The sequence below is a fragment of the Hyperolius riggenbachi genome, chromosome 1, assembly GCF_040937935.1.
Source record: "Hyperolius riggenbachi isolate aHypRig1 chromosome 1, aHypRig1.pri, whole genome shotgun sequence".
NCBI classification, from domain to species: Eukaryota; Metazoa; Chordata; class Amphibia; order Anura; family Hyperoliidae; genus Hyperolius; species Hyperolius riggenbachi.
The window spans coordinates 100,383,469-100,407,653 of NC_090646.1; the positions used below are offsets into that span (position 1 = coordinate 100,383,469).

At 42.4% G+C, this 24,185-nt stretch overlaps 1 protein-coding gene across 4 annotated transcripts in view; it reads right to left on the minus strand.

Annotated features, from left to right (window-relative positions):
- The window catches only part of RAB28 (RAB28, member RAS oncogene family), a 216,558-nt gene that overhangs the window by 22,821 nt on the left and 169,552 nt on the right, over window positions 1–24,185 (minus strand). For 3 of the 4 annotated variants that reach the window (XR_011030528.1, XM_068277535.1, XM_068277525.1), the window contains exons 5-6: window positions 15,042–15,145; window positions 5,851–5,928 (exon numbers count right to left, since the gene is read on the minus strand). Coding sequence is in view for 2 of the 4 variants with exons in the window: in XM_068277535.1 (XP_068133636.1) it covers window positions 5,851–5,928; window positions 15,042–15,145 (182 nt within the window). In the remaining 2 variants the exon portion in view is untranslated. Of the gene's footprint in view, window positions 1–3,793; window positions 3,860–5,850; window positions 5,929–15,041; window positions 15,146–24,185 lie in introns of all 4 variants that reach the window. The other variant, XR_011030525.1, reaches the window with a different exon arrangement.

Genomic DNA, 24,185 nt, shown 5'->3' on the forward strand with positions numbered 1-24,185 from the left:
AGGTAGGTGGGGGAGGAGAGGGGAGAAGAGGAATATGAATAAGGTTCTGGCAGTTTCAGTGTGCATGTGGCTGGCTGTTAGCAGTGCGATTAGAGTGTAAGAGTGAGGTGTGAACTGGCAGAGAAGGTCCGGAGTTTGGTGAAAAGTCCCCTGCAGCAAGGAGAAGTAGGAGGCAGAGAGAGCGGCGTATAGGGTGGAATTTAGATTTATGGGTAGAAGGAGCATGAAATGTATAGCGAGGTTGTATGAATAGGAAAGTTTTGTGAGAGGCAACCTGTAGAGATGATAAAAGAGAGGAAGAAATGTACAGTGTGTTGCAGACAGCAGGAGGATGCAGTGAGTGTACCAATTTGAGAATAGCAGGGGAAAGCAGGCTAATAATGAAGAGCAGAGACAACATTATTGCACTAACCGTGAATCAGATTGCTAAAGTCTTGTGTCTGTTCCTTCTGGTCTCTTCTGGTTTAATTCTGGTCCAATTTGGTCGTTCTCTTTGTACTTAGAAACCGGTGTACTTTGAAATACCGGTGCATAAATCGACCAAGGCCTAACTCGACTTAGAGCTGCATTTATATAGTAAGCCTGATAGCCTATGGCTTAGCAGGCCTGATTGTAGACTGACTGATGCAGGTAAGGGACTGGGCTGCGTGTGTGGGGGAGGAACGCATTGAGTGAATCCAGGGGTGGTATCGGGGAATATGGTTGGGCAATTTTAAATATATCTTTTGACAAATAAAATGTATACAGTTTTTCATTAAAGAGAACCCGAGGTGTGTTTAAAGAATGTTATCTGCATACAGAGGCTGGATCTGCCTATACAGCCCAGCCTCTGTTGCTATCCCAAACCCCACTAAGGTCCCCCTGCACTCTGCAATGCCTCATAAATCACAGCCGTGCTGTGAGGCTGTGTTTACATCTGTAGTGTCAGTCTCCGCTGCTCCCCCGCCTCCTGCATAGCTCCGGTCCCTGCCCCCGTCCCTTCCCTCCAATCAGCAGGGAGGGAAGGGATGCAGGCGGGGACTGGAGTTCTGCAGGAGGCGGGGAGAGCAGCAGACTGACACTATAGAGATAAACACAGCCAGCTCTGACAAGCTGTTTGTCAGCAGCGTGGCTGTGATTTATGAGGGATTGCAGAGTGCAGGGGGACCTTAGGGGGGTTTGGGGTAGCAACAGAGGCTGGGCTGTATAGGCAGATCCAGCCTCTGTATGCAGATAATATTCTTCAAACCCACCTCGGGTTCTCTTTAAGATAGGACTTTGTGTGTTATTGATGTGTACTATCCACTGCGAAGATTTTAGACTCTAAAAATCATATTGGTAGATAAATCTGTGGCAGCCCTGCACATTACACACCTCGCGAGGATCCAGCTCGGGATTACGTCTCTGACATAGCATACTATCAGGGCTTCTGATGTGCTCACTGTATACTTTTAGATAGGCCCTAACTCTTTCACATAGTTTGGGCAGCTATTTATTGAACATGTAGTACACTGCATATGAACTAAATGGAAGCCGTTTAATTTGCCTGGAATTCTATTCAATCTTTTTCAGAGACTAGGCAATGACATGCAGGTTATCTACAAACAATTGCAGTTAATTTGTAAGGGCTGGGGTGAAGTATTGTTATCTAACATGCCAAGATATCATGTCTTCAGCTAGCTTTAGAAAAATCATCAAGTAATTAACTGTTCAGCACGTTCACTTAAACACTGCAATGTACAAACATTTCAGCTGTCAATTAACATTTGAGATGCAAATGTCCTCTTGAAAAACCCAAGCTGTAATTGCTAGCATAACGTGTGAAATCAAGATTAAGAGTTAACAGCTTACAAGGTTTGGAACCATTTCTAAACATTTCTACGAGGACAGAATAATTTCAGGCTGTCAAATGTATGCGGCATGAAGTAAGCATTGGGAAAGATCACAGCGTTTGTTTTTGTGTTACTTTATCAACAAAAGAACATTTGGAGTTTAGGAAGGAACAGCTTTTTTTTAGGTCTCCTGCTCCATTAAGATGGCGTTTAGACATTCAGTGCTGACCACAAAATTGTACAAGTTTTGAGAGTAAAAGGACCAGAGGACAAGCTTAGCAGTGATGAGGTGCAGATTTGGAGTAACATAGCGTTAGTCTGTTGTTGAGTAGTTAATTTGTACCTGGACACTTGCACCCACACAGACAGCCTCTGCCATATGCATTTTGATGATACTGCTTCACAGTGGAAGATCTGGCTGTGAAGCAGGAAGTGTCGGGAGGATGATGAAGCACAGCATGGAGCACGGTGGCAAGAGGCGAACATCTAGGTTAATCAACTGTCTGCCCCGGGCCCCTTCTCAGACATGAGCAGGTAAACTTTTGCCTTTTGCTAAACTGAGATTGCTCTTACCTAACAAGTAGTAGTGGGAAAGGCCAGCAGGTTCGCTCCCTTACAAATATTTATTTTGGCATGCCCCCCAACCGCCCTGTTTTCGTCGGGACTGTCTCGATTTGGGGGTGCTCTCCCGCTATCCCGGTATGAGCCCCCCAAGTCCCGGGCGGCAGTGGGCAGAGAGAGTAAAAAAAATGATCGAGGCGCCAGCCGCGCCTAAGTGGGATGCGGGATGCCGGCAATACTTTACTACCTTCCTCCCTCCCTCGGAATCTGCCCCCGTGTCCCCCCGTTAGAGTGCGCAGCGGAGCGGGCTGTCATCTCTGTCCATGCGTACCGGTATCCGACTTCACTCTGCTTCCTGTGATGTCACAGGAAGCCAGATGCTGGCACGCATGGATGGACGCCGGTAAGATGACAGCTCGCTCCGCTGCATACTCTGCTAACGGGTGTGAGGGGGGGGGGGGGGGGGAACACACACAGGAGGGCAGATTCCAAGGGAGGGATGTAGTAATGTATTGCCGGCATCCCACTTAGGCGCGGCTGGCGTCTTGATCTTTTTTTACCTTCTACAGTGGTGGCACCCTCCTCCCCACTCACGGCCATCCTCACCCTCCTCCCCACCCATGTGCAGGGTATATGAGGGATATATTTATTAAAAAATATAAGGGCATTGATATTAATTTAAAAAAATCTTCAAAAAAAACAACTTTATGGTAGGCGTGACTAGGGGGTGTGTTGGGGGTGTGGCCTGATTTCTAATTTTAAAATGTTGGGAGGTATGGTTTTGGGATATTGTTTTGCTTTAGGACATATAGAAGAATGTATTCAATTAATCAGGATACCCATTCTTACATTACTTATTCTGGTACAAACAATGAAAGGATGAAGGAGCACTCGATGAGTGGATCAGTGCTGCGTAATATGTTGGCACTTTATAAATTCAATAAATAATGATAATAATAATAATAATCAGCGTGCCAGTACCCCTACCCTAGCACCTCCAGGGGTACACAATGTAATGAAGTAAGAATGGGTTTGAACCACCAGGAGTAAATTATAGCTCTTTTATTGTAGGCAAGGCAGCAATGACAGACTGCTGTTTCGAGCAAGCATGCCCTTTCTCAAATTGCAATATAGCCGTGTCACGGCAATTTGAGAAAGGGCATGCTTGCCCGAAACAGCAGTCTGTCATTGCTGCTTTGCCTACATTAAAAGAGCTATAATTTACGCCTGGCGGTGCGTACCCATCCTTACTACATTAATTATTCTGGTCTCAGCATCAAAACTCTATATATATCTATCTATACATTATTGTACATTGTTCTGTAACCCTGCCCTCCCAGTGAGGGTTAGCTTAGGCTATGATATCACAAAGCCTTCTCCACCCAGTGCACCCTGGGAGACCAGGTATTGTTTCTGCTTACTTTGGAACACACAACAAACATTCCGCAGTGATGTACCTGGGAGCAGTACAGATGTCGCCACCTGTGCTAAATTTAAGAATGCAAATCAAAGTGGGGAAAGGTTTTACAGAATACAAACACTAAATAAATGTTAAACTGTTTAACACTGCTAAGTAAAAAAAATAAAAAAAAATGTATTCATTAAGTTAAATTTAGTAAGTAATTTCCTCATTAAAGAGGGATTGTAAGCCACAAAATCAAATTCCATTTACCCAGTGCTCTGTGTTCATTATGCATTCTGCACCCTTACCCTGCATTGCACGCACTCCAATCTATTCAGAAATGTTGCTGCTGTAATAAATCTCATCAGTCAGCCTGGCTCTATTTGGTACATTACCAATGAAAAGGAAGCATGTCATCAGCCCTCCCCACTCCTGCTTCTCACTAATTGGCTCAGAGCAGTTCAGTGTGAAGCTGCTGAAACCTGATCCATGCTTGTGCTCACGTTTACAGAGCAAGCAGTGATGACAGAGCAGATTCAAAGAGGAAAAAAAGTAAGGGAGGAAATGACATCAGGTTTGGCTTCAGTCACAGGGGAACAATATGGCAAATGCAAGGAACAGAATTCTCTTTATTTACTAATAATCCACTGAAATCAAAACGTGGACAGTACACTACATCTGTTATGAAAGTAGAACAAGTAGTTATCTACCTACATATGTGTTTTTTTCCTGGCATAGTATGGCTGACCCTGCTGCTTTAAGGTCATCTTTATAAGTTATATTTATTTTTTTTAAACAGCTCTAAAGTTCTTGAAATATTAAAAAGGACAACAGTAATTTTAACCACTTTGCATCCAGACCTTGTTTGCATTTTATGGACCAGAGCAGTTTTGACATTTTAGCTATGTCTCTATTTAATCAGCAATAACTTTCTCCCTACATCTGCCAACTAAATGAAAAAAATATTTTTTTTCAAGACTAACTAGGCTTTCATCCTATGGAATGTTTTCCCTTGAACAAATTTGTTTTCTATTTTAATGGGAAAAAGAGGAAAAAAAATGAAAAAACATTTCTCAGTTTTGCCAATTCCAGTAAAAAAATTAAAAGCGCTACTGTAAATAAAAAACAACTTTTGTTTGGCGATTTCTACCGTTTATCACAAAACTTAAATTATGTTCCTGTCAAAATTTATGGTGACAAAATTTGATTCTGAAATAATGCTACAGAGTATTTTTCACTATGAACTGAGAAAATATAAGTATTTATAATGGTAAAAATCAATCTTATTGGCTCAGGGAACATATATTCGCTTTCACCAATTAGTGGATATACGTCTTGCAGCTGAAGCAGTGCTGTGCTAAATTGGGCTTGCTCCTGTGCAAAACCTCTGGCGCTATCTGATGCAGATCAGATAGTTTAAAAACACACGATTGGTTCGCACGATGGCCAGGGGCCCCGGACCTATCTCACTGGCCGGGGCCCCAAGGCCAATATGCGATACCTGGAGGGGAGTGCAGGTGGGCCTGGACCTCTCACACCCAGGCTCTGGACCTCTCACATCCAGAAAATCCACCAACACTGCCTCCATAATGAATGCTAAATTCAACACACACAAGCAATAAAACACAGCAGTACATGCATCCAGCTACATTTAAGATCAGATAGTGCCAGAGGTTTTGCACAGGAGCAAGCCCAATTAAGCACAGCAGTGCTTCAGCTGCAAGACGTATATCTACGTCCTCGTGGCTTAGATGAAGTCACAGAGGACGTAGATATACTGTAGTGGAGGAAACAGTGGTTAAACTTTTTCTAGCATAATAAACTGCTAAGAGTTTTTACAAATAGAGTAAGCTAGAAATCTTTCTGAACTAATTCCTGTGCAGCGTAATTTTCAGTTTAACCTCTTGTATCAGGAAGGATGGGTTGCACCCATGGAAGTTACTGGACTGAACAATTGGAATTTGGGTATGTATACATGTGGAACACAATTAAAATTATTATTTTGTAAAAATAAGCACTAGTATTTTTTTTCTAAATGAGTTTTAAATACAAATTCTTTTCTGTGTCCGTCCTTACCTGAGACTGTTCAATTTCTGCCTTGTTTAATTTGATTCCAAGGATCTCTGCGGCAACTCTCTGAAAACACAGGAAAACCTACAAAGGAAAAAAAATGGGAGTTTAAATGATTAAAAGCAGACATCCTCCAGTTACTTTCAAATAAATCAAGCCTTTCCTGAACTGTAAACACTGACAATATGTAAACGCAGAATTTATATTCAACAGTCCTTAAAATAACTTCAGCTTTGAAATTGGTGTCTTTTTAATACAGAAACGTGTTGTGTTTAGCCATTGGATTCCAATACATATAACAGATTTGTTTCATGAAACGTACATTTGTCTTTTTGTTTTACAGAGACTATTGCAAACCACGCTAACTTAAAACGTTAGGAATTAAACAATGGAGAACAAGCAAAGGATCTGCATTCTAGGAAGTGTGGCACGCATAGTAAAGCAAGAAAAAGAGCTTCAATATTCTATTCATTGTACAGTACAATAAATAGGCATTCTAATTTTAGGCTTCTTGCACACCAAGACGTTGCATTAGGTGGCACGTTAAGGTCGCATAACGTGCACCTAACACAATGTATGGTGCTGCAAGAGCCGACGGTAGAGTGAGCCGCGTTAGGCGGCTCGAGTCCTATAATGTCTCCCAGAGTGGCGCTGATTGGCCAGCGGGACCACGTGATGCGGAGCGAGACACTCCGCATCACGTGGTCCCGCCGGCCAATCAGCGCCCGCCAGTGCAGTGAATATTAAGTAGCCATGTGCGCGGCTACTGTAGCTGGCTCTCCCCGCCTCCTCTCCGCCCCCCACTGCGCATGTGCAAACAGTCTAACGCGGCTATAGCCGCTCCAACGCCGTAGCATGCTGCACTTTGCACAGAACGTGCAGCGTTACATGTAACGCAACGTGGGCTGTGTGAACAGCCCACTTGTGTTACATTGCTGTGCGTTGGGGGAGCGTTACAGGCGCACTAACGTGCGCCTGTAACGTCTTGGTGTGTAAGCAGCCTTAGACTAAACTTCAGATAAAAAGATATATAAATGACTTATTTTTGTCATATATATTTTCTAAAAACCATCACAATAAATCTAAGAATTAGTCTGTTAAGTGACTAAAAGCTGGAGGCACCCCAAAAAATTAAAATAATTAAAAACTGCCCCAAAAGGTAGGCATTGGCTTACCTTTAATGGCAACAACTGCTTGATGTATATTGACAGTTTATTGAAAAGGATAGACAACAACAAAGCATTTCATGGCCTGGAGCCATTAACTCAGGTAAATGTATGCCATGCCAACAGCTGATAACTTGCAGCACCTGTCAGCTGTTGGCAGGGCATATATTTATCTAAGGAAGTGGCTTTAGGCCACAAAACGCATTGATGTTGCCTGTCCTTTTCAATAAACTGTCAAAATATTTTAAATAGTTTTCACTGAAGGCAAGTCAGCACCTACCTTCTTTTTAACCAGTTTTTAAATGTTTTAATTTTTCGGGGGCACCTCCAGCTAGCAGTCACTTTTGTTTCCACCCTGGCATTGAAATTTTAGATTTTGTTTAAAAAAAATTCTTGGAGAAGCTATCAAATAACCCCCCTAAAAGGCGAGTGAGGATGGTACATTTCCACAAGTGATTATACTGGTTGCATACTTGGCAACCAGGTAGTGTGAGTATGCATTTCTTTACTTACCAATTTTACTAAAAATTACACTAGATTGGGGTACCGCTTTTCCTGTGTTTTAATGTTTTGTTTCTACACATTAAAAAAAAAAAAAAAAAAGCCAGGTAACTCTATACCAACACTCCTGTTTAAATATAATCTGTACTCTAAAATTCTTACAATAAAAAGCATACTATTCTATTCATTATGCTCCCCTGGGCCCCTCTGTGCGGTTTCTGCCACTCCCTGCTGCAATCCTGGCTTGCAATTGCCAGTTTTAGGCAGTGTTTACAAACAAAAGACATGGCATGTGATAGGCTGAGAGTAGCTCAGTCTGTGACTCACACAGAGCCTGCAGGGGGCGTGGAGAGGGTGTGTATAGCTTCTATCCTATTACAAACAGAGCAGCACATTCTTGCCTGAGCCCGACAAAGCCGTCAGAGGAAAGAAGATTAGATTATATAACAGAGATAATACAGCCACTGTGCAACTAGGAAAGGCTGCAGTAATCCAGACCACATTAGAACAGGTATAGGAACTTATAGGATAGAAGAAATAAGGCTGAAAATTTTGTTACAGAGTCTCTTTAAAAATAGACTTTACAGTTACTCAAAATGAAGTAAATAATGCTACACATGGGACAATGACTGTACTTCCTGTCAATGCCATTACCTGATCCATGTTAGCTCCATCTGCATGGTCGCACAGAGCATGGTCAAATCTTGCTGGTGGTAGGATTTCCATGGAGTTTAAAACTGGGGAAAACTCCACTATACTCAAATCAGCTAACAGATGGCCTTAAGATTAGCCAGTGCTTTACAAGGGGTCGGGCTTAGTTTACTTACTATAGATTCAATACAGGGACCCTTTATAAAAAATAAAAACAAGCAGATCACTGTTACACAAGTCCTTTTGTAATTTAATGTTGTTGATAATGACCTTTTCGTTGCAATTTTCAACCAGCTTTGAACTTCCACAATTACCCATATTTTTTTCAACTTTTTTGTGCACTCTACAGTGCCTACTCCTTAATAAAGACCAGGCTTTCTCACCCAGGGTTCCTTGAGTACTCTGCAGGGGTTTCTTGGCATTCGCCCCATTGGCGATAATTCATAAAAGTGTGTTCGGTAAAAAAAATCCAGGCGGGAAAATACCACATTCGGTATGTTAGACTTCTGTGTGCTCGATCATAAAAATGTTTACAGTTGCAATAGCACTGCGGTATTTTCCCAAACTAGGCTGGCTCTAGGCTGGCGGAAACACGAAAAGCTGCCGGAGTTGATACATTTTCTCCTCCAGAGACAGCGTTACAATAGAAGAGGCAGCCCTAGCATCCCTTTACATGTGCATTTTTTTTAAACTGCCTCTGTTTGCTGTGAATCTGCGCTTAATCTGTCTATTAGTCTTTCTAAACAATCTATTTAATTGCCACAGCTTAGAAGAACTTTAAGAAATGTTACACATGCAGGATTTCTGATGTGAAATATATTTGAAAACAGGTACCCAAGGGGTTAAAAAAACACAGCCTGGGTATTCTGGAATGCCTTTTTTTGTTCTGCTCTCACTGCTGCTGCCTGGGAGTTCTGTCTCCATTAACTTAGCAGTTACCCGCATGTTTATAGCCACATCCAAGGGAGCGGTAATCTCCGTACTGATTACGCCTGCTCTAATCTTTATGAATTGATATTTACTGACATGTGTTGAGATAATCACCGCACAAGGCGGTCATGGGAATGTCAGCTTTTCATGCGGTAACAGCTTTTATGAATAGACATTTTGCTAAGTGCTCGGTAAAGTCAGCTGTTTTCAGCATTTCCGCATGCGGGAATGCTCCATGAATGATAGCCATCGTATGGTAAGTATGATAGAGCACATTATTATAGGGGGTGCTATAAAAAGAAGCCATAAATTGGGGGTCAGAATAATAAACACATTAATAAAAAGCAATACAATAAGGAGACAGTATAATGAGGGGCACTGTAATAGGAGGTAGTGAAATAAACAACATCGCCTCCTTTTAAAGACTATGGCCTCGATTCATCAAGACTTATCAAATTGGTTAATGACAGTTCGGTAAAATACCGAATTCGTTAAGTTGATTTCAGGATTCATCAAATTTATCTACAGCTGTTAGCGAGCATTCGGTAATCATTCGGTAATCATTCGTTAGTGATGCGTTAAAATGGAAGAAAGTGCAATTCATGAAAATGAAAGTGGGCGTGGTTAAGCGTTACATTTAGGATTAGTTATCTCCTTCACTGCTCTGTCGTTATTCCTGGCAGATCATTGCTGACAGAGAAGATGGAGCCATTTGAAGTGGTTATGTATCAGCTGAGAGTGATTCAAAGGCGCAGAAGGGCAAGAATAAGGCCTAGAACCATATCAATTTGCAAGAGAATGGATTTATTTGCAATAACAGGACATCTGCATTTCTCTTGAATCATCTTGTAAGAGAACACAGGCAGTGCCAGGGAATAACTAAATTGCTAGCTGCACTACATTTTTTTCAGAAAAGGCTCCTATCAAGCTGTAGCTGGCAAAATTGTGGGATTGTCCCAAGTCACTTCCAGAATCCTGGTCCAGGTGTTAAGCCCTATTCAGAATGTTGCTATGTAGTGTTCAAAGGACTGCCTTTTACCCACAATTCCATGGGAATCTTGTGGCCTTGTGTTAAATTACCGCTGTGAAATGGAAATATCGACACGTTACCGAATGGTTATCGAATTCACACCGAATGCGGAAAAACCTTGATGAATACAACTAAAAATCGAAAAACTTCGAATTCGGTAATTTAACAAACTGGAAAAAGTTATCTCAAAGACAATGATGAATCGAGGCCAATGCCTCCTGCAGAATAAATGCAGGGGTTCCTCGAGATCAAAATATTGTTTGCAGGGGTTCCTTGACATCTGAATGTTATTTGCAGGGTCCTCCAGGGTAAAACGGTTGAGAAAGGCTGATATAGACAGTCACTTAGATGCACATAATTCTGAGTTGATGCAAATTGTATGCAACTTGAAAATAGATCAAACAGATGCCACAGTGATCTCATACTTGGAGACCACTATTCAGTTTAGGCCTGAAACTTAGAATCCACTTTTGGAAAAGGTTTGCAGTACAACAAAGCTCTTTGGAGAGACTCTTACAAAGCTACAGCACGTGGAGACATTTATGCACTGCTACTTGTAGGCACCTTTTGAAGCAAACCTGCAAATTCCTTTACCAAAGATGTGTCAGCACTAATACTGTGCATTTACTATATACAGTTTAAACTCAAACAAACAGAATGTCTTGCAAGCGTCCATTTATGGGGTTTTGGATTAATTAGCCAATTAGAGTCTGACACTTTGAGCCTAGAATATTGAGCATTTTCACAATATTGTAAAGGTTTGAGAGTTCGATTTTGGGGTTCTCATAAGCTGTATGCCAAAGTCATCAACATTATAACAAATAAAGACTTAAATTATCTCGCTTTGCATGTAATGAGTCTATTTCATATATTAGTTTCACCTTTTAAAGTTGAATTACTTAAATAAATAGACTTTTGCATGATATTCTAATTTTGAGAGTTTCACTTGTACTACAAATGCAATGTTGGAACTATCAGGAGAACAGGCACTGCAGCAGACCCAAAGATCCCCTCCACAGCCTGCTCCCCAAAACTGCAGAGTAGTGCAGTGGACCTGTGAGCACTAGGTTTGGTCCTCCATGCATATTTCATGTCATTCTGGTCTTCCTGCTGGGTTATAGAGAGCCAACAACTGCACTACACTGCATCCGAAGGGTCATGGTGGTCACATTTGTGATGGGGGCAAATGGAGGCAGCATTCCTTATTAAATGGTTCTTATGGGGGGTGGTCACAAATGTTTTGCATATGTGTACGAATGCCTGTGAGTGTAGGGGTGTCATGTTGGAAACATTTGTAATAAGGGAGATGGTGACAGCATATATAATTGGGGGTGGGGTGTGGAGAAGGGGAGGTTTTAGAGGCTGTGCTCGGTATATGATCAATCAAGAAGGTGGGAAGTTGTATAAGGGCTCTTTTACACTGCACGTGTTTCTGATCAGACTCCGATGTGATTTTAAAACGTCCATGCTTTTTTCCCCTTGTGTTCCTAGCATCCAGTAAAGCTCGCATCAGAATCGGGAATCGGATTGGAATCAGATTGTGATTTGCAGTGTAAAAGAAGACTAAATGAATTCCCCACAAAGCATCCCTATTAATGTGCATGGACTAACATCGAAATATGGTGGGAAATTCAAACACTCAATCTAAACTCAATATCCTACTTCACACTCTTCAAGAATAAGGGACCAATGAGAAGTCTAGTTAAAGGACCACTATCGCAAAAACCGTAAAATTTTAAAATACATGGAAACATATACAAATAAGAAGTATATTTCTTCTAGAGTAAAATGAGCCATAAATTACTTTTCTCCCATGTTGCTGTCACTTACAGTAGGTAGTAGAATTCTGACAGAACCGACAGGGTTTAAACTAGTCCATCTCTGCATAGGGGATTCTCAGCAAGGCTTTTATACTTTACTAGTGACCTAAGCACGTTTAAAAACGGGCTATAGGTCTGTCACCACCGCGCGCATGCACCCACCCACCCGGCTAGCCTGCCCCCTGGTCTGTCTTGCATCCTGTCCCAACGGCTGTCAGTGCAGGACATGTGCAGAAGCGCAAAAGCACTGACACAGGGACAGGACGCAGGGACACTTGCCTTTTATTAGGTAGGATAAAGACATTCCCTGAAAAGGATTTATACAAAGATGCTGTCCAGCCTCCCTGCTCGCTACACATTTTCTTGGCAGTTGGACAGAGCAACTGCCATTTGCCAAGTGCTTTTGAAAATTGAAACCCTGAGAATCCCCCATGAGGAGATGGGCTAGGCCAAAACCCGTCAGTCCTGTCAGATTTCTACTACAAACTGTAAGTGACAGCAACATAGGAGAAAAGTAGTTTATGGCTCATTTTACTCTGGAAAAAACGTACTTCTTATTTGTATGTGTTTACATGCATTCTAAGTGTTATGATTTTCACGATAGTGGTCCTTTAAGTAACAGTATAATAATAGCAGATTAATAGCTGTATCGGTATATATCAGAGGTGTCATATCAGTATTATAAAAGGTTTTTGTTTGTTTTTTAAAATAAATTTTTAGTTAGCCATTAACGTCAATGGTCCATATGCAATTCCCTTTTTCTCCTTTGTTTTCTCCTGTGTGATATTTTCACACCTCTTCAATAAAATTCCCTTTAAACCACCCACAAGAAAGAATGTTTTTAGTGGGGGTGGGGGTTTTCCATCTACTTTTTAGTACTTTTTCAATTGAAAAGTGCGGAAAACTTATTTTAAAAAGAAGTTGAAAATGTATCTCCTAGGAGAAAACTCAGGAGAAGAAGCGAATTGCGTATGGGCCTAGGTTTGTGTGGTGACTACATATTTTATCACACAGTCCCTAGATGTTTTGCCATTACAGCAGGCAGATGTTAATTTGTTTTATAATTATTAACAACTTTATTCTGTGTTGATAGACTGTAGTGCTGACATATTTCACAACTCTTTACAGAGTATATATTCATTTCACTAAGAGTCCCTCAGACGAGTTCAAAATGGAATCCATACCACAGTAAATGTCCATCATAGTGTAAAGCAAATCTAAAGCGAAAATAAAAACATGTGTGATAGATTGCGGAAAAGCCGCCGCGTGTACTGACAGCAAGGCGGCTGATTCCGCGTCCAGCTCAGCGGTTTGCACGCAGCAGCGTGCGTCTGATGCGACTGGGTCTGTTAGTGCACACAGGATGAGGAATACGCGCGCAGAGGCAGAACCTTTATGGCAAACGAGGAGGGATCAGTTGACCAGGTTGGTCAGCTGATCGCAGAGCAAGTGGCCATTGGCTGATCAGCGGTGGGTGGCGCCCGGGAGCGCCGCTCTATATATTGCTGGTCAGTCTCAAGTTGTCTGCCGTTGCGAACACTTACGTGAAAGCACTCAGACCATAGTCAGATCCCACAGTGTGTTAGAACCAGGAGGACCTGGGAATTCACACTGAGCCAGATTACTTCTGTATTACTATTGTGTTATACTCCAGACTAGTTCCAGGGTGTTGAGACCACGGACCTCACACCCAAGACTAGGGATACTGTATTACTACTGTGTTATACTTCAGACTAGTTCCAGGGTGTTGAGACCACGGACCCCACACCCAAGACTAGGCCTTGTTTGATATCTGTTATGACCTATCGCTTTCCTGACTCTCCTTTTGCTTTCTGATTCGGTACCTACGCATATCTGATTACCTGTTGCCAACCTTGCCTGTCCCTGGTTACCGAATCAGACACCTGTCTCTATACTTTATCTGCCTGTGTGTTGCCGACCCGGCCTGACCGGCCCTTCTACCTGTGACACCCCCCAATGGGGTGCCCAGGGGCTGCAGGGACTCCCTGTCTCTCAGAGGGACCTCTCTGCAATCCAGTCAGGGACTCAATCTCACTGGAGTCCTTTGGCTGCAGTAGAGTCTGTTTCCCAACAGTTCAGGGAAACATTGACGCTCTGTGTACTCCTAGACCATCAGGAGAAACTCATACAGTCTGGAGTCACCTGCCCCTCAGGTGGTCCAGACTCCCTTACTGTTGCACCAAACACTTACATTATCAGGTGTCCAGAGGTTAGTTATATATCTGTATTATTGGTGATTCTGCAGATCATTAATAATCAGGTATAAATCTGTATTCTTGGTGGTACTGCAGATCACCAATAATCAGATTCTCTCTGTGTGCTGACACCAATCGTTACATTATGAGATAATGATGTTTGTGTAGTATAGATAAGAGATAGAACATTAGTAGCAAAATAAAGAGTCTTGTATTGTTTGTCAGCACATGAAGAGTTAAAGGCTACCTGAAGTGAAAGGTACATGGAGGCTGCCATATTTATTTCCTTTTAAGCAATATCAGTTGCCCGGCAGCCCTGTTGATTTTCTGACATAAGTAGTGTGAGTCAAAACCCTGGAACAGGCATATAGCTAATCCAGTAAGTCAGAGTACCTGATCTGCTGCATGCTTGTTCATGGTCTATGGCTAAAAGTATTAAAGGCAGAGGATCAGGAGGCCTGCCAAGCAACTGGTATTGTTTGAAAGGAAATATGGCAGCCTCCATATACCTCTCACCTCGGGTATACTTTCACAAAAAAAAAAAAAAAAAACTTCAGTTTTCTATGCAAAAGAGCTTCTCTGAGCTATTTGACTCACTGGGTTGAATGCAGTCCTGTTTTCTGAAGCACTTAAACAGTGAGAGACAGCTGGAGATAATGACTCTCTGAACTTTCCTGGAGTAAAACCTTATTTCTGCTTTGGAGAAGAAAAGCATACAAGCTTCATGCAGGTATGGCGATCGGGAACTCAGATCTGCAAGGCGAGGGGGCCATGTACTACCCCACCATGCCACCCATATTTCACAAAAGGAACAAGAAACACTGGCCTTATGAATAATTATATATACTATGAAAAGCAAAACATATACAGAATAATAACTTACAGAATCTCCACTCTTTGCCGACACAAAAAAGCTTCCTAGACCATTTTCCTGGCAAAACCTCTGGTGTTTATCTGCTTTCACTGTTCGCATGTGCTCCAAGTCAACTGCAAAATAAATACACAGAATAAACCAAGGGAAGTATACACACATATAGCTTAGATATACACATACATATAAGGAGGGATTTTAAAGTAACTAATTCTGTCAATCCTTATGTATTATGCCACATCTAAACACTTTGATGAGCAGCCAATGCAGGAAATTAAGCGGCCTGCACAGTTTTTTACATTAACAGTATCCCTTTCCCCTCTACTTGTTCACACGCAGGTTTATACATCTGTGAGATGCATCTGACACACAATTGCAAGGACTTTGATCTTGAAATAGTAACAGAATAAAATATGGATGTACTGTATAGCTGGTGGAAAACTAGTTTCCATATTTAATGCAAATAAAACTCTATAGAGTATTTTTCTTTAACGCACTCAATCATGTAAATGGATTTTTTATGATCACCGTGGCAGTAAAAGCAGGTGCAGATTGGCAGAGTGGGGCCCATATGCAATGGACTTTTTTTCCTGAGTTTTCTCCTAGGTGATATATTTATAAAATGCCTTTTAAATTACCAGCAAGCAAGAAAATACTCAAAATATTTTTGATAGTACTCTATCACCATCGTTTAGGTACCTATTAAATTGTAAAATGCATAAAGGAGAACTGTAGTGAGAGGTATATGGTGGCTGCCATATTGATTTCCTTTTAAGCAATACTAGTTGCCTGGCAGCCCTGCTGAAATATTTGGCCGAAATAGTGGCTGAATCAAACCAGAATCAAGCATGCAGCTAATCTTGTCACATTTGTCAAAATTGTCAGTAAAACCTGATCTGCTGCATGCTTGTTCAGGGTCTATGGCTGATAGTATTAGAGGCAGAGGATCAGCAGGATAGCCAGGAAACTGGTATAGCTTAAATGGAAAAAATATGGCAGCCTCCATACACCTCTCTCTACAGTTCTCCTTTAAAAGTTATTTTAAAGACAATATAAAAAATACCTCCTTGGATATAACTCAGGTCAAACAGTTAATTGCATATATGGGCCTGGGACTGTAACGCTCTAAACCTTGCATTCCAATCAAATTGTTGAGAAGACAACTAAATACTAGAACAGGGGGGCACCGGCCATTAGCGGCACACATAATGCATGGGTCGCTAATGGCTTAGGGCTAGTTCATACTCGGTGCTCGGAGCGCCGCTAGCCTGCGATTTTAGCAAAAGTCTTGCGATTCTTGCGCTTTGCGCTTGTAATTTCCGTTCAATATAACCTGTCAACTGCTTGCAGTTTTATTAATGAACGCTCGGTACAGGCAGTGAAATGGTGGCCCTACCATGGAGTTTAGTGTGGCCATAGCTGTCCTCATATGTAACATGTGGTTTTCTGCTGCTGGGTAACACCAATGCGTGTCAATCAATGACATTAGTGGTGTTGTTATTAATTGTATTTATAAAGCACCAACATATTACGCAGCGCTAAACAATAAATAGGTACAAAGCATACCTATAAAAATGGCGCACTGAAAACATAGCACCAGAGATTGCCATTAGTAGAATATCTGTAAAATTACCCATATTCTACCATTTAATTCCTATCGTAAAATATTGATAATCTTTACTATGACTGAACCCTATTCTCACGCTGAACCCTTCCTCTACCTGACCCTAAGACCCCTGCATTATGCTGCTTAACCTTAACCACACCCCTGGTGCTAAACGCTTAACCACCCCCTTGCCTAATCTTAACCCCTTAAACTTCCTTGCTGCCACCATAGGTGGCAATAGTAAAAGCCACGATTAGTGGCAATGAACAGTAATTATGGCGTCTGATAAACTGGGGGCACCATAAATACTGATCAATGACGCTAATCGCTGGCATTACTATTGCTACTTTGGCGGCACCATTTTTAGAGATTCTTGTCCTGCACCATTTTTACCCCATTTGGTTACAACTGCTGACACTGGGCAGCATTTTCAATTACACCCAAATCTTGCTCGTAGCTGGAGGCTGAGCTACCTAACAAGTGTGCAGTGCCGCAGCCAATGTGCAAGTGGTCTTAGTTCCCCAAATTTGCAAAAAAAGCCACCCAGGGTGTTAGAGACCTTCTGTTGAACCTATGGTACCGTACTCTACAGCCAGTTGTTTGGCCACCTACCATAATTTTTCATTCAACAGACATGTAAAAATAAATCACTTGACACCTTTAGTGCTTGTTCACACTACAAGAGCTTTTCTAAGAGCTTTGTGATTTTAAAAGCTCTTGCTAATGTTATCCTATGTGTGTGTTCACGCTGGAGCGATGTGATTTTGTAAAAAATCCCCCATAGCGTTGCATTAGCAAGAGCTTTTAAAATCTGTAGCGCTTAAAAAGCTCTTGTAGAGCGAATCAGCCCTTATTGCTTAGTTCTAATTAAAAATGAGCAGCCTACTTGTCATTCCAACTCCAGAAACAAGACTGTGGACAAAATGGTGATTCAGTGTGTGCCCTGACTTGGATTCGATCTTGAGAGCTGCAAGGCGACAGCACTCTTTGAGTGGAGACTGCATGTTGTTTTTTTGTGGCAGTTGTCGCCCCCCCCCCCCCCCCCCCCCCCATACACATCCAAACACATTGAGAATTGATCATTAAATTTGGTGGGGCACAGATGCACAAAAAGGCCTGGTTCACATGGCAAGAGATCTTTTTAGCGCTAGTGACACGCGCTTAGAAAAGCTCTTGTAGTGTGAATCAGCCCTAAGTTGAAGTTTTCAACGTTATTGCAAACTGTTGTGTCATTTGGATGCAGACGGAAATTCGTCCAATCCAGACTGGCATTTGATTAGTCTAATTTCAAGCTGCTGCAACATTTTAGGCCTGGAATCCACTAGGAGCGCTTTTTGAGCCGTTTGTGATTCGAAAAACTCTTGCTAATGTAATGCCATGGGTGTGATCCCACTTGAGCGATGTGATTTTATAAATATCCCCATAGCATTGCATTAGAAAGATCTTTTTCAAATCCCTATCACTTAGAAAAGGCTGCTAGTGGGTTTGAGCCCTTCATCCATTTGGAACAATTAATGGATCATGCAATTCATGGATCATCTCTGGGTAACGATGTTGTATATTGTGAGCATCACTGAGGGACCTTTTGCAAATTTGACGTACTCTGTAGAGTCCTGTGGATATTTTTTAGCATTATATAAATGTATATTAATAACAACAACAAGATGGCAGTATGGTGTTTTGAGGTTTCAGAGGGAAAGTTAATATTGGTGCAAACCTCTATAATAAAACCCCTGTGTCCCTGCGTGTGCTGTCTCTGTGTAGCTGGGTCCGTGCTTTTTGCTACTCCGCATGTGCGCAGCACGGACCCAGCCTCACACAGGCAGGAGGATAAGGCCGGGGCCAGGGAGCCAGGTGGGCGTGTGAGCGGGCGGCCGGGTGTATGCGCAGCGGGGGTGCACGCATGTGTGCAGTACATGAGGCGGGCAGTGGCGAGAAACACAGACCCTAGAGCCCGTTTTCAAACAGGCTTGGGTCTGCTAGTGAAAAATATAAATTATAATATATTGTTCAAGAAAAACACAGCTGAACCTGGTCTTAAAGGGACTCAGAGCTCGTTTAAATAAAAAGATTTATACATACCTGGGGCTTCCTCCAGCCCCATATTCTCCAATCGCTCTCACGCCGCCGTCCTCAGTCCTCTGCAGCGCCAGTATCATGGTCCCCGCACTTCTGTCAGTCGGCTGCAGTCTACGCAGGAGAAGTGTGCTCTTTGCGTAGCTCTCCAGCAGCAGTTGGAGAGAAACCTAGAGGGCGCACTTCTCTTACGTCAGACTGGCTCCGACTGACAGAAGGGCAGGGACGCGGTACCGATGCAGCAGAAGACTGAGGACGGCGGCGTGGGAGCGATCGGAGCATAGGGGGCTGGAGGCAGCCCCAGGTATGTATAAATCTTTTTATTTAAACGAGCTCTGGTACACATTAACCCTTTCCTTGCCAGCCGATTCATCCTAAACGCGAACATCTACAGCAACAGTTTTCAGAAATTTTTTGCACTCATTAGGTTTACTTAGGATTTTTGACAAGAAAACCCACACGAAATAGGACATATTATATATTATTTTTCCGTAATTAATTGGACTTGAACACAAACAAAATTGTGTACTTTATCTGGAGATATAACAACATTTTTGAGTGATGTTAAAATAAAAAGGGAAATTAAATCATTTTTACTGACAAAAATGTTACGGTTTGTAAAAGCCCTGATTCTGCTAAATCTAACAATACCAAATATGTATTGGTATTCCACCTTTCCTGTCCTGGAATAGGTGTGCCAGTACAGGTAGCCTGGAATAGGTGCTACCAGTACAAGTAGCCAGATATAGGTGCAGCCGGTATAGGTAGCCATGAATAGTTGCCCCCCTGTACAAGTAGCCAGGTATAGGTGCAGCTAGTATATGTAGCCAGGTATAGGTGCCGCCAATACATGTAGGCAGGTATAGGTGCAGCCAGTAAAGGTAGCCAGATATAGGCGCAGCCAGTATAGGTATCCAGGAAGAGGTGCCCCAGTATAGGTGCCCTCAGTATAGGTAGCAGGTAGAGATGCTACTGCGGGGAAGGGGGGGGGGCGACATCATCCTCCCTCCCTCTCTCCACATGGGCCCCCTCCTGTGGCCCCCTGCAGAGCTGGAGCACAGCAGTATGGTGTGTAATTAAGTTGCCCAATCGCTCGCTCCTCTTTGGCCACCTGATCTCTGTATGACATGTCATCACATACTTTTTTTCTTAAATAAACTTTATTATACTTACCAGGTGTCCCAATGTCAGTCTTCTGTTCGTAGCCTCCCCCCCTAATGGAAGAGGTCATAGGTGTTTCTCTAGGACCAATCAAAGAAGCGCCTGTGACCCCTTCTGGTAGAGGTTGGGGCTACGGGCAGAAGCCAGACATCGGGACACTCCATAAGTATAATTAACTTTTATTAAAAATCGAAATGCCTGGCCCCAAATAGCTTTTCAAAAACATTTTTTTGCAGTGCTTCTGTACATAGCAGTGAGTGCAAATGTGCCTAAAATGCGGCATCTCCTGCGATGAACCTTAAATCGCAATCGTACTGGTGGGTTCTCCACCATTTGAATACAACGTAATTAAAACGCTGCCAAAATCGTTCTAGTGGATCCCAGCCCCAGAGGTTGGAAAAGAGGAACCACGGATGGTATCATTCCAACATTTTCCTTTAGAAAAACCAAATCAAAGAAAAATGGTTGGAAGGGAAAAAAAAAAGAAAAGAAAACAGAAACCAAGATTTATTTTATCAGTACTAGTGTAGTAATTAAACCAAACATGGACTCCTCAGTATCTAGAGGTTGTTATTCCATTTCCTGAGTGGGTTACGCACTTTTCTATAAAACACTCAAGTGCCTTTCCAGCAGAGAACATGTTCGTGTAACAGATATTTTCATGTGGACTCCAGCAGCCCCGTGAATACGTAGAAAGTAGGAAATGCTGTGTAAGCTCTTTGGAAACACTTGCAGCAGTCAACATACTTTATTTCCAAGGGCAAATGTTAATCCCATAAGCCCATGCTGCAAAACCGAGTTGTATTAAAACAGAAAATGCATAATTCAAGTGTGAGGTATATTATTTAGTTTTGACTATTATATACCCACTGGACGCTGAGCCAAGGCTAACAAACAATGCCATGCTTCATAGTAAAGGGCATGGCACTCGAGCCGTGTGCAAGTTTTATTGTCCACATTCCAATTCCTCCAAAAACTGATGCCGAGGTGACTGGAAGCTGTGCCGAACAGTTTCGCCATTTACTGCACGGCAGTCCCTGTAATGGTGTTGACTCAATGCCGTCAAATTATAGGGCAAACATATTCACAAGCATTTAAGGACAACCGAGCTCTTTGAGAAAATACGAGGAAAAGAAAAAAAAACCCTCTAAACTGATTTCCTGAGGAAGGGACCCAACTGGCTTGTAAAAAGCTGTAAATTTGCAAATCTAGTAAGTCTGCATAATGGTGTCATTTGATTATCAACTAAAATGTTCACCTACTCCATAAAAAGCTTTATTTAAAAAAAATGATATTGGAGGTCTTTAATTTGAATACTCTGGAGAGGTGTGTTATTCTAGCCAGGCATTCCAAAGCCATACTTGGCTGTGTAAATTAGCTAATAGGGCTTTACTGCAACATGCTGGGAAGCCATAAAGAGCTGCTGCATTAGCTTGCTTAGAGCTATGCCACAGAGCTGCTGCAAATTAGCATTTCAAATGAGTCGTTATGAACAAGGGATCTGTCTAGTACAGGTTTGTGACAGGACGATTGACTACATGTGCTTATGATGTGTGGGAACACAGTCCGAGGGCCATAGCTGTGGTTCAGGAAGCAAAACCATTTTCCTTACGTTTTGTGTTACACAAATTCAGCCTGGGGTAGCCTTGCTCTAAACATCTAAATATAAATAAAAACATTTCACCATTGCAAATATGCAGGAACCCCACCACACCCAGCATAAGGACTATGCTGTAACACTAGCGAGAAGATAGAGTGGCACTCCCCTTAGAAAAAAAGCATTCGTCGTGTGCAAGTGTAAACAGAGGCAAACCTGCATCTCACCGTTGCTGCCGTATCTCTCAACACCGTTGCTAGACGTGTGATCCGTATGGTTTCATAGAAGAAAGTGTTCCATAATATGTAGAAAAAGGAGAAAAGGCACGTGCACCATCCGTCCTATACCAATTCCAGTTTATTGCAACATTAGTGACAAGGCAAAAGCCACATAGAGATAATGCTCTTTATGTGGCTTTTGCCTTGTCACTAATGTTGCAATAAACTGCAATTGGTATAGGACAGATGGTGCACATGCTTTTTTACCTTTCCTACATATAAGGACTATGCTGTGCCTGCTCCTTGTTGCTCTGTCAGCTTGCACATGCCTCTCAATGTACACGCCAGACCAGGGCTGGGGCAAGGTTCTCTAGCACTTGAGGCAAGGATTCCAAAGTGCACCCTCCAATTGTGGGCTACATCTGCTACCTCTGAGTAGCAGATGTGGCCGCAGTATTAAGAAGTTTGACTTCTCCCCAAGTTAGATAGCTAGATGTACCCCCAGTATTAGCAACCCCCAACATCCAGAGTCATGAGTGGAGTGCTTTTTTTTTTTACAAGTGCTTCTCACCTCTCGTCTCTGCACTGGGATCTTCAGCCGGTTCGAGGCTTACATCATCTCCTCTTGTCACCTTGTGATGCACATAACGAGAGACACCACTAGAAAGTGACAGAGAGGAGATGCTGCAAGCCTGCGACATGATGGAAACTCCCAGCGCAGAGGTAAGAGTGCGGGAGGACTGACAGGAGGGATGATGACTGGTCTGTTGGCTGTTATAACGGTAAAATATGCCACCCCCACTTTAGAGTCAACCATTTCTATGGGGGGGGGGGGCTTAGTTTACACTCAATTCGGCTTACATTTTATTGTGTATAATAAAGCTTGAGAACCTTTTTAAATGTACCATATTTCATAATAATTAATACTTACAATAGATTACAGTTTAATTCCTATTCATGCAGAAATTAGATATGGTCAATGAGATGCTGATAATTCAGCTTGCCCTGCTGCTACTTAGATGCAGCTCTGAATTGGGCCAATCAAAATCACTTCCTGATTATTTTAATTGGCCATCTCTAGCTGGAAATTCAAAAGGATTCACAAACTTGCAGGGCCCATTGTGTTACCCAGTTGTTACTGCATGCTACTCCCCTTACCAGGTAAGTCTTTATAAATTATATATATAAAAAAATAAAAAAAATCCAACCCTGACAAATCAGCTTTTTCCCAAAATGGATGAGTAAAGATTGTAGCAGGTATATCCTTTAGGGATGGTCGGAATGCCAATTTCCGATTCCGCAGTAAATCCGCATTCCGTCATGTACCAATTACTGATTCCGCTTTCCGCTACCAATTTCCGCATTCCAATGCGGAATTTCCGCCGGAAATCGTGGAAATTCCGCCCGACTTTAACATCGATTTTCTCAAAAACTATCAGGTCTTTTTGAAAACTTTTTTTTTTGCATCTTGTTCAGAAGATTCAGTTTAATAAACCCTGAAAATTTGGTGTTTCTAGAACTTACGGGGGCTTTGCTATTAACCGCTAAAGTCGGCGGATTTTTACTGTAATGTAAAATGCAGAAAACAGGCAGATGCAGATTTTCTCCATTTTACATTACAGTAAAAATCTGCAGAATTTAGCGGTTAATAGCAAAGCCCCCTTAAGTCCTAGAAACACCAAAATTTTCAGGGTTTATTAAACTGAATCTTCTGAACAAGATGCAAAAAAAGTTTTCAAAAAGACCTTATAGTTTTTGAGAAAATCGGGCGGAATTTCCGCGATTTCCGGAAATCCGCCTATGGCACTTGCATTACCGATTTCCGCATTCCGATGCGGAAATGCAATTTCCGATCGGAATTTCGGAAATTGCATTTCCGGGGAATCCGAATGAGCATTCCTAATATCCTTCCATTTGGGATTTCCTTGGAGGAAACTCCTTGGAATGGCTTAAATATTATACTGTTTAGCAGAAAGTAAAAATTTACAATGAAGTTGGGGGGGGGGGGGGGGGGAGGAGGAACTGCAGAGCTTAAGAAAATTGTTTTTCAACTATGTGTGCGCGCTTGTTTTAAATTAAACTTAATGTAAACCTGTGAGCTTGTAAAAACAGAAAAAAGTTAGATACTCATCCTGTCTTCCTCCACCCTGCCATTCCAGTGCTTAGACCCCAGAGGCGTGGCTGTACTGTGCAAGCGCAGAAGCATAGACCCGCTTCAGATAAAGAAGCTGAGCCCAATCGTGTCCATGCTACTGCAGAGAGGACATGCACATACACAGTAGCATGGATCGGTGGAAAAGGACGGGGGAAGCCTCTGGATCAGGGCAGTCCACCTGGGTGTGGCCCACGGGCTGCACTCACTTGCCCAGACAATGGCATGACGCCAACCGACCCGCAGGTCAGCTGGTACGCCTCCTGGCTGCATAAAGGTCACGACGGTGCGCACACGTCAATGCGACCCCATGAGCAAATGAGAGACCCCGTCCTTGGCGTGCTAG